We start from the raw sequence: 16082 nt of genomic DNA on the forward strand, positions 1-16082 counted from the left end.
TGGCCAGAGGTTTTGTTGATTTTATTTATACTTTCAAAAACCTAGCTCTTGGTTTTATTGATATTTTTTAAAAATCTCTATTTTATTTATTTCCTCTCTGATCTTTATTATTTCCTCTCATATCTTTATTATTTCGTTCCTTTTGCTGACGTTAGGTTTTGTTTTTTCTTTTTCTAATTCTTTTAGGTGGTGGGTTAGGTTGTTTATTTGGGATTTTTCTTGTTTTTGAGGAAGGCCTGTAATGCTATAAACTTCCTTCTTAGGACTGCTTTTGCTGCATCCCATAGATTTTTTTTTTTTAATTTAAAAAATTTTATTGAAGTATAGTTGATTTACAATGTTGTGTTAATTTCTGCTGTACAGTGAAATGATTCAGTTATACATATATATATATATATTTGTCTTTTGTTGCATCCCATAGATTTTGTATGGTTGTGTTTTCATTGTTGTTTTTCTCAAGGTATTTTAAAAATTTCCTCTTTGATTCCATTGTTGATCCATTGGTTTTTTTAGTAGCAGGTTGTTTAGTCTCCATGTGATCATTTTTTCTCATTTCCTTTTCTGTGGTTGATTTCTAGTTTCATGCCAAGTTGTTGCTCTTTTGAAGGTTAAACTGCCTTCTTTTTTTCTTTTGAAAACTATTCTTTTTTTTTCTATTTGATTGAAATTTTCTTTTTTTCCAGTTTTATTGAGAAATAATTAACATGTCACTGTATAAGTTTAAGGTATACAGCATGATTGTTTGATTTGTATATATTGTGAAACTATTATTGCAGTAAGTTTAACTAACATCCATCATCTCATATATCAACACAAAGAAAAGAAAGAAAGGAAAAAATTTTTTCTCCTTGTGATGAGAAATCAGGATTTACTCTCTTAACAACTTTCTTATATATCATACAGCAGTGTTAACTATAATCATCATGTTGTACCTTACACCCTGAGTACTTATTTATCTTATAACTGGAAATTTGTACTCACAACTTCTTTATCTATTTATCCATTGATGGACACTTAGGTTGCTTCCATGTCACGCCTATTGTAATAATGCTGCTGTGAACATGGAGGTGTAGATATCTTTTCAAGTTAGTATTTTTGTCTCCTTTGGATATATTTCCAGAAGTGGAAATGGTAGTTGTATTTTTAACTTTTTAAGTGTTCCTTTTACTGTTTTCCATAGTGGCTGCACTAATTTACAATAGTGCATGAACGTTCCCTTTTCATTACATCCATGTCAGCATTTGTTATCTCTTGTCTTTTTTTAATTTAATTTAATTTTATTTTTGTGGTACATGGGCCTCTCATTGTTGTGGCCTCTCCCGTTGCGGAACACAGGCTCCGGATGCGCAAGCTCAGCAGCCATGGCTCACGGGCCTAGCCACTCCGCGACATGTGGGATCTTCCCGGCCCGGGGCATGAACCCATGTCCCCTGCATCGGCAGGCAGACTCTCAATCACTGCGCCACCAGGGAAGCCCTCTCTTGTCTTTTTGATGCTGGTCATTCTAACAGGTGTGAGGTAGTATCTCATTGTGTGTGTGTGTTTTTTTTTAATAGATCTTTATTGGAGTATAATTGCATCACAATACTGTGTTAGTTTCTGTTGTACAACAAAGTGAATAAGGCATATGCATACATATAGTGAATCAGCCATATGCATACATATATCCCCATATCCCCTCCCTCTTGAACCTCCCTCCCACCCTCCCTATCCCATCTCTCTAGATCATTGCAAAGCACGGAGCTGATCTCTCTGTGCTATGCTGCTGCTTCCCACTAGATAACTATTTTACATTCGGTAATGTATATATGTCGATGCTACTCTCACTTTGCCCCAGCTTCCCCCTCCCCCACCATGTCCTCAAGTCCCCTTGTAGTTTTAATCTGCATTTCCCTAATAACTAGTGATGTTGGGCACCTTTTCATGTACCCGTTGGCCTTTTGTATATCTTCTTTGGAAAAATATCTATTTAGGTTTTTTGCCCATTTTAAAATTGTTTTCCTCTTCTTTTTTGCTATTGAGCTGTATGAGTTCTTTATATATTTTGGATATATGGTTTAAAAATGTTTATTCTCATTCCATAGGTTGTTTTTCACTTTGTTGAAAGTTTCTTTTGCTGTGCAGAAGCTTTTTAATTTGGTGTAGTCCCACCTGTATATTTTCGATTTTGTTGCTTATGCTTTAGGTGTCATATCCAAAAAATGACTACCAACCCCATGTCAACGAGTCTTATTCCTATGTTTTCTTCTAGGATTTTCATGGTTTCAGGTCTTACAGTTAAGTCTTTAATCCATTTCAAGTTAATTTTTGTGAGTAGATAGGGATCCAGTTTCATTCTTTTACATGTGAATATCCACTTATCCTAGCACCACTTATTGAAGAAACTGTTTTTTCTCCATTTGAGTGCTCTTGGCTCCCTTTGTCAAATATTAATTGACCATATATGCTTGGCTTTATTTCTGGGCTCTCAGTTCTATTCCATTGGTCGTATGTCTGTTTCTATGCTGGTACCATACTGTTTTGATTACTATAGCTTTATAGTGTAGCCTGAAATCAGAGAATGTGATGCCTCCTGCTTTGTTCTTTTGCAGGATTTCTTTGGCTGTTTGAGGTCTTTTGTGGCTCCATATAAATTTTAGGAGTGTTTTTTACATCCATAAAACATGCCATTGTAATATTGACAGAATTGCATTGAATCTATAGATGGCTTTTGGTACTATTGACATTTTAACAATATTAATTCTTTCAGTTCATTAACTTGGGACGCCTTTCCATTTATTTGTGTTGTTGATTTCTTTCATCAACGTCTTGTAGTTTTCACACTAGAGATCTTTCACCTTCTTGGTTAAGTTTATTCTAAGTATTTTATAGTTTTTGATGCTATTGTAAATGAAATTGATTTCTTTATCTCTTTTTCATAAAATGCATTGTTAGTATATAGGAATGCTACTGATTTTTGTATCTTAATTTTGTATTCTGCACGTTTACTGAATTCATTGATCTAACAGTTTTCTTGTTGGGTCTTTAGGATTTTATATATATAAAATAATGTCATCTGCAAATAGAGACAGGTTTATGTCTTCCTTTACAATTTTCATACATTTTATTTCTTTTTCTTGCCTGATTGCTCTAGCTGGGACTTTCAGTACTACGTTGAATAAGAGTGGTGAGAGGGGTACTTTGTCTTGTTCCTGATCTTAGAGGAAAAGCTTTCAACCTTCCACCATTGAGTATGATGTTAGCCATGGGCTTGTTATATATGGCCTTTATTATGTTGAGATATTTTTCTTCTATGCTTAATTTGTTAAGAGTTTTTACCATGAATTTTGAGTTTTGTCATATGCTTTTCCTGCATTTGTTGAGGTAATCTTATGATTCTTTTCTTTCATTCTACTAATGTAATGTATTATATTTATTGATTTGTGTATGTTGAACCATTTTTGCATTCCACAGATAAATCTCACTTGACCATCGTGAACGATCCTTTTCATGTGCTGCTGAATTCAGTTTGCTAGTATTTTATTGAGAATTTTTGTATCTATATTCATCAGGGATATTGACCCTTAGTTTTTTAGTAGTGACCTATCTGTGGTCTCCTGAATATCTGGTGTGTTCACCAACGTTCCTCACTTTGGCTACATTGGAAATACAGTGCATCTTTAGCACAATGGGACCTATAAAATCTCTGTTCAGCTTTCAACCATTAAGTATGTGTTCTCTGCTAGTCCTTGTGAAGTTTTTCTGTGAGACCATGCAGTTTAGGATTAAGCCAAGGACCTGAGGAGCATCCTTACACAGATTTATGGGACCTATTCTCTGGCACTCCCTTCTGTTCTCACTTTACTTACAAATTCCAGTTGCATTAGCACTTCTTCACTCTGATGTTTCCTCTACCCACCGAAAATGCTAATTACTAATTGGGTTTCACTTCTCTTTGCTGCAGTTTGCAAGTGTTCCCAGACAGAAAACCAAGGTGAATGTAGAACTTAATTTGTGTGTTCCCCTCTTTTCAGAGGATTGCAACCTTGTGTTAAAATCTATGCCCAGTGTCGGAAACAAGTTGCTTTATACATTTTGTCCAGTTGAAGGGTAAGTCCAGTACATTCTTAAAACATCATGGCTGTAACTGGAAGTTCCCTTATTTCTTCAACAATGGCTTATACCATATTCTCATCCTTCTTTCTGGAATTCCAATGACACATATGTTACATCTTTTCTCCCATGTCTTCTATGAATATTTTTTTGTATTCTCCTCTCTCATTTCATCTTTCTATGCTTCATTCTGAATCTTTTTATCTGACTTTTCTTCCCCATCATTAATTGTTAACTTCCCAAATGTATTCTTAATTTTGTTAATTGTATTTTTAAGTTCTAGAATTTCCATTTGGTTCTTTAAAAATTCCAGTATCTGATTATATTCTCTAACTGTCTCTTTATAGAATATATTAAGCATAGTTATTTTAAAGTCTTTTCCTGATAACTCAATATTCCAGATCTCTGGAGATTCTGATTCTATTGTCATTTGTTTTTTTTTTCTTGTCTTTGTCTTTGTATTTTTTTAAATAATTGTGTGCAAGATATTAGATAGAAAAACTATGGGATTAATTTGAGGTTTAGGATTAAGTTATGTTTCTTCAGAGAGTATTTGTGTGTTTGCTTCTGGCAGGAGGCTGTAGAATTGGTAACCCAGGTCACTTTAATGCAGCTCAGAAAAAAACTCTGTGGTCAGTTCTTGAGATGATTTGAAGCTGGTCTTCAGTCCCTGTGAGGGTTGGTCTATTTCTGGTTCCTCTTTACTTCTAGGTGTGACCTTTTGGGACCTCTACCCACAGCCCAGGGAGATTTTTAGGTTTCCCATTTCTTGGTAGTCACCCAATTCCAAATTTACTTCCCCTATTTCAGAGAGTCTGTTGAAATCTGCTCATCTTGTGGAATTGGCAGAAAGAGAAATAGGCAAAGGAGAAAGAGTGGCCTCAAATGCCAGACCTACCTTTTGGCAATCTCATTTTCTTTTGGATCATGGCCCCATAATTCTCCCATACAGTTCTCTGGGTTTTTGTTTGTTTGTTTATTTCCTTTTGCATTTAATCTTGTCCGGTTTTCTAATTGTTCTCATTAGGAGAACTGACTTGAATTTATTTGTCTATTGTTTCTGGAGAAATGGAACCCAGACTTTTTTTAATGTAATATTTTCAATGGTGAAATGAAGGTCATATATATTTTTTGAGGTCAGGCATATTTAAGAATGTCTTTCTATTTCTTCACACATGAAAGTAACCTCTGCCTCACTGTGAAAAATATGTAAAAATTGCTTCATAGGTTCCTGGAATTTCAGAGTTATAGAAGACAAATCTTAGACCAGTGATTTTTATCTGTTACAGGAGTTACCTTTGTTGTTCTTAATTCTTGGAGCCTTATCTATTTATTTAAAAAAACCCTTTTCTTAAATATTTCTATATAAGTATCTTTTCATTAATTTCTGTAATGTGAATAACACTTTCAATCTGCAAATTCAGGTCCTTTTTTCAGGAAATTTCGCATTAATGAAATTTTAAATTATTGCTTTCTTCAAATTGTCTTGGTTTATTCCTCAGGAACACCTGTAATTCATAGGTCATGTTTTCATTTTCTGTGCTGTGTAGCTGTTAATAGCCACTATTTTCCATATTCTTAGTTTTTCAGGTTGGTTTACTCTATAACTTACTTGACTTATTCCCCAAATCAGCTCTATTTATTGCACTGAATGAGGGTCTCTAATTTTGCTATCTAATTTTTAGTTTAATTACGTTTATCATGTCTCTTACCTAACTCTATTTTTATCTCATTCTGTTAGTGTCCTATGTTACCCTGAATTTCTGTGACTGTCTACTCCTGTTTTTATAGAGGTCTTATGTTTTTGCTTCATGTTGCAGATGCCACAGACTTTCCTAAAATCTTTTGATTCATTGACTAGATAATTTTCAGACAAATGTTTTCTCTCAGGTTTCAGTATGCTATTTCATTTCCTTTGAAGTATACATTTGGTTGGTCCTTCATTTTTTTAAAAAATCAATTTTGTTGAGATATAATTTTCATGCAATAAAATGACCCATTTTAAGCATAGTTTGATAACTTTTGACAAGTGTATACACTAATGTAACCAAAGCTGTAATCAACATACAGGACATTTCCATCACCCCACAAATATCTCCTAGTTTTATTTTCAGTCCATCCACCATAGGCAACCACTGATCTGCTTTTTGTCATTATAGACTAGTTTTGCCTGTCCTAGGATTTCATATGAATGGAATCGTATAGAATGTACTATTTTTTGTATCTGCTTATTTCACTCAGCATAATGTTTTTAAAATTTATCCATGTTGGTATATAAGTAGTTCACTTTTTAAAATGTTGAGTAGTAATGCATTGTATGGCTATGTCAGTTTATCCATTCACTTCTTGATGAACATTTTACCTATTATGAGTAAAGCTATAAACATTCATATAAAAGTGTTTTTATGAAGATATACATTTAGTTATTTTGATAAATAACTGGCAATGAAAATGCTGGATTATATGGTAAGTGTATTTTATAAGAAATGTCCAAACACTTCTTCAAAAGTGGTTGTACCATCTTATACTCCCTCCAGAAGTATATGAGAGTTCGAGTTCTATATTATTATCAACACTTGGGATTGTTGGTCTTTTAATGTTAGACATTCTGATGGCCAAGTAGTAATATCACGTTGTTGTTTAGTTTGCATTTCTCTGATGACTAATGCTAATGAACATCTTTATAGGTGCTTTTATATACATATATATATATATATATATATATACATACATATATTTTTGAAGTTCTCAATGAAATCTTTTGTTTATTTTTAAATTGGGTTGCTTGTCTATTGTATGTTCAAAATAGAAGACTTTTTTCAGATATATGTATTGTGAATATGTTCTTTTAATCAGGGGATTTCCTTTTCAGGTATTTCAAAGAGCAAAATTTTCAAATTTTGGTAAATTTCAGTGTATCGATCCTTTTTCTTTTATGGTTCTTTCCTCTCCCCTAAGGTTATAAGGAAATTCTCCTAAGGTTATAAGGAAATTCTCCTGTGTATTATTCCAGAAGTTTATAGTTTAAGCTTTTACATTTAAGTATATGATCCATTTGGAATTAATTTTTATATATGGTGGGACGTAAGGGTTGACTTTTTCCCGTAAGGATATCTGATTGTTCCAGTTCAATTTGTTGAAAAAATTACTCTTTCCACATTGAATTACCTGGACTGTTTTGTTGAAAACCAATTGACCACATATGTGTGGATCAATTTCTAGACCCCATATTTTATTTCATTGTCTGTCCTCTCACCAGTATCACACTATCTTGATTACTATAGTTTTATAGTAAATCTCGAAATTATGTAGTGTAAATCCTCCAGATTTGTTCCTTTTCAAAATTGTTTGACTATTTTAGGACCTTTGCATTTTCATAGAAATGTTACTATCAGCTTGTCAGTTTCTACAAAACAGTCTGATTGCATTTTGACTGGGATTACATTGAATATGTAGTTTAATCTGGGGGAGAATTGACCTCCTGAGAAAAGACTCAATACTGAGTCTTCTGATCCATAAACGTGGCATTTCTAGCCATTTATTTAGGTCGTATTTAATTTCTGTCAGCAATATTTGCTAGTTTTCAGTGTACAGGTCCTGTAGATATTTTGTTAAAGGTACTCCTAAATATTTTATGGGTTTGGGTGCTATTATAAATAGTGTTTTAAAATGTAATATTCTACTTGTTTATTGACATTATTTATATAGATATAATTGATTTTTGTATTTTGACTTTTATATCCTTGAACCTTCCTAAATTCACTTATTAATTTTTGTAGCTTATTTGTAAGTTTATTAAGATTTTCTGTATATATGATTATGCTTTCTTGCAAATAAAGATAATTAAAACTTTTTTTTCTTCTAATTTGTATGTCTGTCTGCCTGCCTACCTGCCTGCCTGCCTCCCTCTCTCTCTCTCCCTCCCTCCATTTCGTTCTTCCCTTCTTCCTTTCTCCTTTTCTTTCTCTCATTGCACTGGCTCATAACTCCAGTTCAGTGTTGAATAGAAGTGCTGAGAGTGGATATCATTGTTTTTTTCCTTCATCTGTAGGGGGAAAGTGTTCAGACATTCACCATTAGACATGATGTTAGCTGTAGGATTTTCACAGATGCTTTTTATCATATTGAGGAAGTCCTCATCTATTCATAGTTTGCTGAGAGTTTTTATCATGAGTGAATGTCTATTTTGGTCAAATGTGTTTTCTCCTATTAGATGATCATATGACTTCCCCCCTTAATTCTGTTAATAAGGTGAATTACATTGATTTACTTTGCAATGTTAAACCAACCTTGCATTCCTGGGATAAATTCCACATTGTTTGCTATATTATATTGCCAGATTCAATTTGCTAATTTTTTGTTAAGTGATTCTGGTCCTGCATTTATGAGGGATATTGATTTAGTTTTCTTTTATTATAATGTTTTCATCTGGTTTTGTTTATAGAGTAATGCTGGCTTCATAAAATGAGTTGGAAAGTGTTTCCTCCTCTTCTATTTTCTGAAAGAATTTATGTAAGATTTGTATTAGTTATCCCTTTAATAATTAATAGTGAATCCATCTGGTAAATCCATCTGGCCTTGGGGCTTTCTTTGTGGGAAGGTTTTACATTATGAATTCAATTTAACAGTTATGGGGCATTTAACTGTCTACTTTTAATTGAGTTGAATTTTGTAATTGTGTAACCAAGTTTTTTGATGAATGTGGGCATTTTATCCAACTTGTCCAATTTATTGGCATGTCTGCAGTATCTGCAGTGATGTCCTACCTTTCATTCCTGATATTGATAATTTACTTCTCTATTTTTTTATTCATCAGGCTACCTAGGGGCTTATCAATTTTATTGAACTTTCCAAAAAAACCCAGCATTTAGTTTTATGACTTTTTCTGTTTTCAATTTTATTGATTTCTGTTTCTATCTTTATTATTTTCTTCCTTCTACTAATATTTAATTTAATTTGCTCTTTTTCTATCTTATTAAGTAGAAGCATGAATCATTTATTTTGGACCTTTAAAATTTTCCAAAATAAGAATTTAAAGCTATAAATTTCCCTTTAAGCATTCCTTTAGTTGCATCCTACAAATTTGATATGCTGTGGTTTCATTGTATTTCAGAACAGAATATTTTATAATATTCCTTGTGATTTCTTCTTTGATTTATGGATTGAGTAGAAGTATATTTTTTTAAATGTACAAATATTTTGTGATTTTCCAGGTATATTTTTGTTATTTATTTCTAGTTTAATCCTATTGTGGTCAGAGAACATACTTTATTCTATCACTCCATCTAAATTTTTGGAGCTTACTTTATGAATGTGAATATTGTCTTAGTAAATGTTACCTAGACACTGTGTCTGTTCCACAGTGATTGAGTGGATAATTCTATAGTTATCAATTAAGTCAAGTTGTTGAGAATGTTGTTCAAGTCTTCTATTTTTATTGATTTTTTTTGTCTGCTTGTTTTATCAATTACTGAGAGAGGATTGTTCAAATTTACAACACTTATTATAGACTTATTTCTCCTTTTAGTTCTGTTAGTTTTGCTTCATATAAATTGAAACTCTATCTTTAGATACACACATATTTATGACTGTTATGTTATCTTGATGAATTGACATTTTCATCAGTGTGAAACATCCTCCTTTGTTCCCGGTAATATTCTTTGTCCTGGAGTCTACTTGTCTGAATTTATATAGACACTCCAGCTTTCCTATGACTAGCATTTAAATGGTATAAGTTTTTCTATCGTTTACTTTTAACTTCTCTACCTTTGTATTTCAAGTGTGTTTCTCACGGGCAGCATATATTTGGTCATGCTTTTTGAAAAACTTAAATCCTATTTGACAATCTCTGTCTTTTAGACTATTTACATTTAATGTATTTATTGTTTAGGCTATTTATACTTAGTGTAATTACAGATATGGTTGGGCTTGAGTCTATCATCTTGTGCTTGTTTTCTATTTTTCCCATCTATTCTTTGTTCCTTTTCATTTTAATATCTTGCCTTCTTTTGGTTAATTTTTACTATTCCATGTTTCTCTTTTAAAATTGTTAGTTATACCTCTTTTTAAAAAGAATACTCTACAGTTCTACAATTACAATATGCACCTTTAACTTCATAGTCTACCTTCAAGTAATATTATACTAGTTTACACGTATGCAAGAATCCTGTGCACTTTCATTTTCCCCTTCCCATCCTTTTAGTTTTTTATCAAATATTTTACTTCTATATATATAGAAAGTTGTTTGTAGTTATTCACTATATTTATCATGCCCAGAACTCTTTATGCCTTTGTGTAGGCCCTAGCATCCATCTGGTATCATTTTCCTTCAGCCTGAAGACCTTCCTTTAGCTTTTCTTGTAGTGGAACTCAGGTGGCAATGAATTCTCTTATCTTGTGTTTGCCTTCAAAGAGTCTTTATTTCATATTCATTTTTGAAGGATATTTTCACTGGGTCTAGAATTATAGGTTGACAGTTTTTTTCTTTCAGCCTATTAAAGATGTTGTTCCATTGTCTTCTGGCTTGCATTGTTTCTGACGAGAAACCAGTGATCATTCTTATCTTTGTCCCCCTGTAAGTAATGTCTTTTTTTCCCTGGTTGTTTTTAAGATATTTCTCTTTATCATTGGTTTTCATCAATTTGATTATAATGAGTTTTGGTGTTATTTTCTTTGCTTTTATTTTGCCTAAGATTCATTGAGCTTCTTGGACCTGTGGGTTTATAGTTTTCATCAAACTTGAAAAAATTTGACCATTGCTTCTTCAAATTTTTGCCTCCACCCCCACCCCCACAACCTTGCTTCTTTTGGGCTTTTAACCACATGTATATTCCCGGATATTTTCCCACAGCTTACTGAAGCTCTATTTATTTTTCTTCCAGCACTTCAGTTTGGGTAGGATCTGTTGTTACATCTCTGAATTCACTGATCTTTTCTTCTGCATTGTCTAATCTTCCTTTAAGCCCATTCTGAGAATTTTTAATTTTTGATATTGTATTTTTAATTTTTAGAAATTCCATTTGGTTGTTTTATTATGCCCTGCATCTCTGTCCTCATTGTGTTCATGTTTTACTTTGAATATGTTTATAATAGCTGTTTTAAAGTCTTTGTTTGCTAATTACCTCATCTCTGTAGTTTCTGGGTTTGTTTATCTTGGCCAATTTTTTCTTCCTAATTGTGGGTAATATTTTCTTGCATAATATTTTCTTCCCCTTTCAAATATCAAGTAATTTTTGACTGGATGCTGGACTTCATGAACATTACATTATTGAGTGTCTGGATTTTGCTGCCTTCCATTACACTGCATTGAAGTTTGTTTTGGCAGCCAGCTTACTGGTGGATCAGCTTGACCCTTTCAAGCCTTGTTCTTATATTTTCTTAGGGTGAACCTGGACTAGCCATTTCCCTAATGTTAGTTTAGCCCAACTACTAAGGTGTGACCTCCTAGAGTCTCAATTGAACATCCCAGGTTTTCACTGAGTTCTCTCCACTCTGGCCAGTTGAAGCTCAAATATCTCTCAGCCCTGTATGAGATGTAGGAATTATTAAGCTTACAGATCCCCCATAGTTTTCTCTGAGCAGCTTAATGGAGTTTTGCCTTACACATGCTCAGCGTAGTGTAAAGCCAAAGACCCAAAACGATTCCTACTCAGATATCTGGAGCTCTTTCTTTGCATAGATCCCTCATCTTTGGTACTCTGCTCAGCAAATTTAAGCCTCTTTGCCTTTCTAAATTCTTTTTTTGTCCCCTCTACTCAATGAAACCACCCTACTGTGCTTATCTTTCTACCTCTAGGACCAAGACCTGGAACTTGCTTCCAGGAAGAAACCAAGGGTAATTGTAGGACTCATTTCATTGTTTCTTCTCTCAAAGGTCATTGTCCTGTACTACCTGTAGTCAAGTTTCTTAAAACAGTTGTTTCATGTATTTTTTAGTTTCTAGTTATTTATGGTAAGAGGGTGAGTCTAATACCAGTTACTCTGTCATTGTTGGAAGCAGAATTCTTGTCTGCCATGTTTATGCTATATTTTTGTTTTTATTTTCAAATAAAGGGAGGTCTATCATGAAAGTATTTGCCATATGGTAAGGTATGTAGATTGTCCTTGTATCAGAATCAACTGTGTTGCTTTTCCCAGTTACAGATACCTGGGCTTTGAGGTTCCAGGCATCATATTTTAAAAACCTTTACAGATGATTTGTGATACAAAACAAAAGCCAATAATCACTGGTCTAGTAAGCTTAAATCTAGTGTGACTTTGGTGAACTTAAAGGAGGTATTCTACAACCTGTGCTTAAGTTAGTGACACCCTGTAAAAATAGAATAAAAAGAGGAGTAGGACCTCCTAGATATCCCCACCATCCACATATAAAGCATCAATTTCTGGCAGAGCAGGAGTTTTTGGAGCTCTGATCAAGTGCTATGGCCATTTCACGTTCTAATTTGTTTGTACCTGTGCCATAACAGTTGTTATGTAGTTTAAATATTACTTTTATCTAAAAATGTCATGAACTTTTTCTTAATATTTATAAAGTGATCTGCAAATATTCTCATAATACATGGATTCAGAGATGGTTAGCAGATTTCATCTTGTATGCCAACTCTGTTTTGATTAGTGGTGACTTCCTGGAGCTCAGTGTTGAGAAAGATTTTAAGGCCAGTTCTAGACTCAGCAGGAAAGAATGCTCTTATCTGTCGTGAGTTTGGGATTGGAGGAATGGGGTACACGTTCCATGTATTTGCAACTTCTGTACTGGTTGAAGGCACTCTTTTTTCTCTAGATTTCTCTAATTACACAAGAAAACTTGTTGCTACTCTGTCTTGGCTTTTCCACATGTAGGAAACAAATATGGAATGTCTTTATTTAAATTATTTCTTCATTCATCCATTCCTTACTCATTCATTTCCTCTTTCTTTCTCTCAAAAGATATAATCAATATGATATTTTGTTATTATAGTAGTAGTTCTAGTCCGTACTTCTTTTTAAATAAGTAGACCCATTGTGTATTTTTTTTTTAAGGTCACCGGTTCTGTTGACCATATTTTCCTGAATTCCAAATCAGACACATAATCTTATTCCTGGTCTAACAATAGCATAGAAGAATTGAAGTTGGGACACTCTTAGAAAATTTTACAAAATGTTCAGAGCACAAATTAGGCTCAGATCATTAATAACAAATATTTTTGGATTATAATTAGACATGTAACTAAGAATATCTTCTCATCTGCAGATTTTTATATATTAGGCCAACCATGGTCCTATAGGATTAGAATATGGCGATTTAGAAAAATGTCCTACTTTCAAACATAAAATCTTATTACATTTTTTTTTATGGTGGAATATTGTTAGCTAAGTGCCTTGGGCTACAGAATCATCTGGATGATGAGAAGTAATTGTAATTCTCTTTCTGATCTGTCTCAGATCACTTGGTTCTTGTCCTCATTCTGTGTGTATACTGTGTTGAGGAGTTGGGTATTAGCAAACTAGCAGAGGTTTAGACTGTGGCTAATGTGTGAGAGGGACGCATTTCGTTTGGGCAAGAAACTCATCTTTTTAGTCTCCACATTTAATGGGGATGGGTGGGAAATGGAATGGTGGAGGTTGCCTTACTACTCATTTCAGTTATTATTAATCTGAAACACTTCCTGGTGCCAAAAATCTAGGATGTTTAGCATAGTATACTATAGTGAAAAGAGCACAGTTTTGAGAACCAAGAGATATATGTTCTAGTCGTAGCTTTTCATTTACTAACTCCGTGACCATAGCAAACTACTTAACCTTTTAAATTTTAACTTACACATAAAATGAGGTTAATAATCTGCTGTATCTATCGTACAGGGTTGTTGGGAGGATCAAGTGAAAACATAGATGTAAAAACTAAGAATTTACTAATGGTATATCATTGTGAAATAATATTATGGTATTGGGTATGCCACCTTATATTAGCTTGTCTCTCCCCATGGGAAAATGGATGGGGTTGTGATATCTTTGCTTAATTTAAAAATACTTCATAGACTGAAAAAAAAATTATTATTTTAGGAAACCTTCTGATGATGGTTCTATTTAAGGAAAACTAGTGAAGTATCTGCTGTGTTTTTCCTAGGGCGTGAATAATGTCAGTGAGAAATACTCATCAGCTATGCTTTGCTTTACAGCTTGGAACCCCATCCACTGCCAGCACACTGAATGCCACAACGCAATTAACAAACCAGCTGTGAAGGTACTGTTTGATTAGACATGGTGCTGTATTATATTGTCAGTGGTCAAATTATCAGGAGCAAATTGCTGAATGAAATGGAGATTGCATCCTTCTCTGTAAAGCAGAAGCCTGTACTCTGTGGTCATCTCAAATGACTGTACTCTACTTGGATCTGACTGTACTCTGGTAGATTGATTCAAGACAGAGCAATGAATAGTGATATCTGCAGATTTGTCTCTGAGTTCATAGCCAAGTGCTGTGGAGAACTGCGCTAATTATCAGAATAATTCTGGTGAAACACTTACATAGTCCTTGACTGATTTCTGTCTGGGCTAATAAACTCGGGGGAATGTACTTTGGCCCTGTTTTCATGTGTTTGCTCCAAGTTATGAGTGGTCTAGCGTGTGACTATGTGAATTCAAGAGTCGTAGGACAAAAACAGATAAAATTGTGAAATGACTGAGTGGTAGTTGGACAGCAAGCACATGGAAAATTACAAAAGAGGTAAGGGAACAGTGGTTTAGAGAGGTCAAGTCACTCTTCTAAGGTCACGCAGACAGAACTAGGTACCTTGACTCTCAGCCTTATTCTTTTCCTGCCACATCTAATTGGTTCTGTCCTGTTATAATCCTGAATCTTTGAAGTAGAAAATTAAGAAAAATAATTACACCACTTAACAAAATTACTTTTGGTATATTTGTCGTATACAACACTTGGCTGGAGAGACCTGTGTCTGGATTTACAAGGGTTAATTTTTAAATTCTGAGCAGTGGGAGTTAGGTCAAGTGATTAGAATTCAAGTTGCTTTTTAGAACCTATTGTCAAGGAAGTTTGCCTCTCTTGTTCTATAGAGAGGTAGATTGTAAAGATTATCAAATAATAGAAAAATAATACTCTAATTTTTAGAAACAGAGTAGAAGAGGTAAAATGAGATATGAGAAATATAAATATCAATGGAACCAAAAAGAACTCTAAATGGAATAAAACATGTATTTCATATACCAAAAGTGGCACAGGAGTGCCAATTATCATATTGTCATCTAGATGTATCTTACCAACAAAGGACATCCTTCTATTATTATGCTTGATCTCTGCTTTTGATGAAAGTAAATTGAATGAATTTATGCTGAGAAAGAGCAGGTGAGGGTAACCCACCAATGGAAGCTTAGTCCTCTCCCATTCTACGATGTTTACTCTTCCTCTGAACTTTCATAAACATTTGGGGTTCAAAGGTACTTTTCTTTGGTGTGAGGACATTTTGAGCTAAACACAAGCGAGTTCATATAGTATTCAGCTTAATTCTTCACAGTGGTGAGACTTTCACAATTCCCGTAGTTTCTATATCTGTCCTTTCCTCTTTCTGCCTAAGTTACAGTGCCCTCTTTTCGTTCACCCAGACATCAACAGAAAGGAGGTACTGAAAATCTGTTTAATTTTTCCAGTTATTTTTTTCCTTGATTTTATGTCAGACTGCATTCTCGGGAGTCCTCTGACTTCCTGATTAGTAATGGTTTTTGGCTTCCTTCCCACAGAAGTCATCATGAATTAGAAATTCTCCGTCTCTTTAGGCAAACAGCCCAGTCTACTCCTCTGGCCTGGCCTCACTTTTCTCACAGGCCATTCCCTATAGCCAGTCCTCCAGGATAAGCCAAACCATCCCACTTTCTGTCATTTTTTAATTGAGGTAAAATTCACATAACATAAAACTAACCATTTTAGAGTGGACAGTTCAGTGGCATTTATCACATTCACAATGTTGTACAACCAGTACAACCACTACCTCTATCTAGTT

General features: G+C 33.9%; 1 protein-coding gene across 2 annotated transcripts in view; it reads left to right on the top strand.

Moving 5' to 3' along the window:
• UNC79 (unc-79 homolog, NALCN channel complex subunit) overlaps window positions 1-16082 on the top strand; it is a 307052-nt gene that overhangs the window by 130979 nt on the left and 159991 nt on the right. For both annotated transcript variants that reach the window (XM_032620585.1, XM_032620578.1), the window contains one exon: window positions 14247-14311. In XM_032620585.1, the coding sequence (XP_032476476.1) occupies window positions 14247-14311 (65 nt within the window). The remainder of the gene's footprint in view (window positions 1-14246; window positions 14312-16082) is intronic.

This window comes from Phocoena sinus, chromosome 2 (assembly GCF_008692025.1).
Source record: "Phocoena sinus isolate mPhoSin1 chromosome 2, mPhoSin1.pri, whole genome shotgun sequence".
Taxonomy (NCBI): domain Eukaryota; kingdom Metazoa; phylum Chordata; class Mammalia; order Artiodactyla; family Phocoenidae; genus Phocoena; species Phocoena sinus.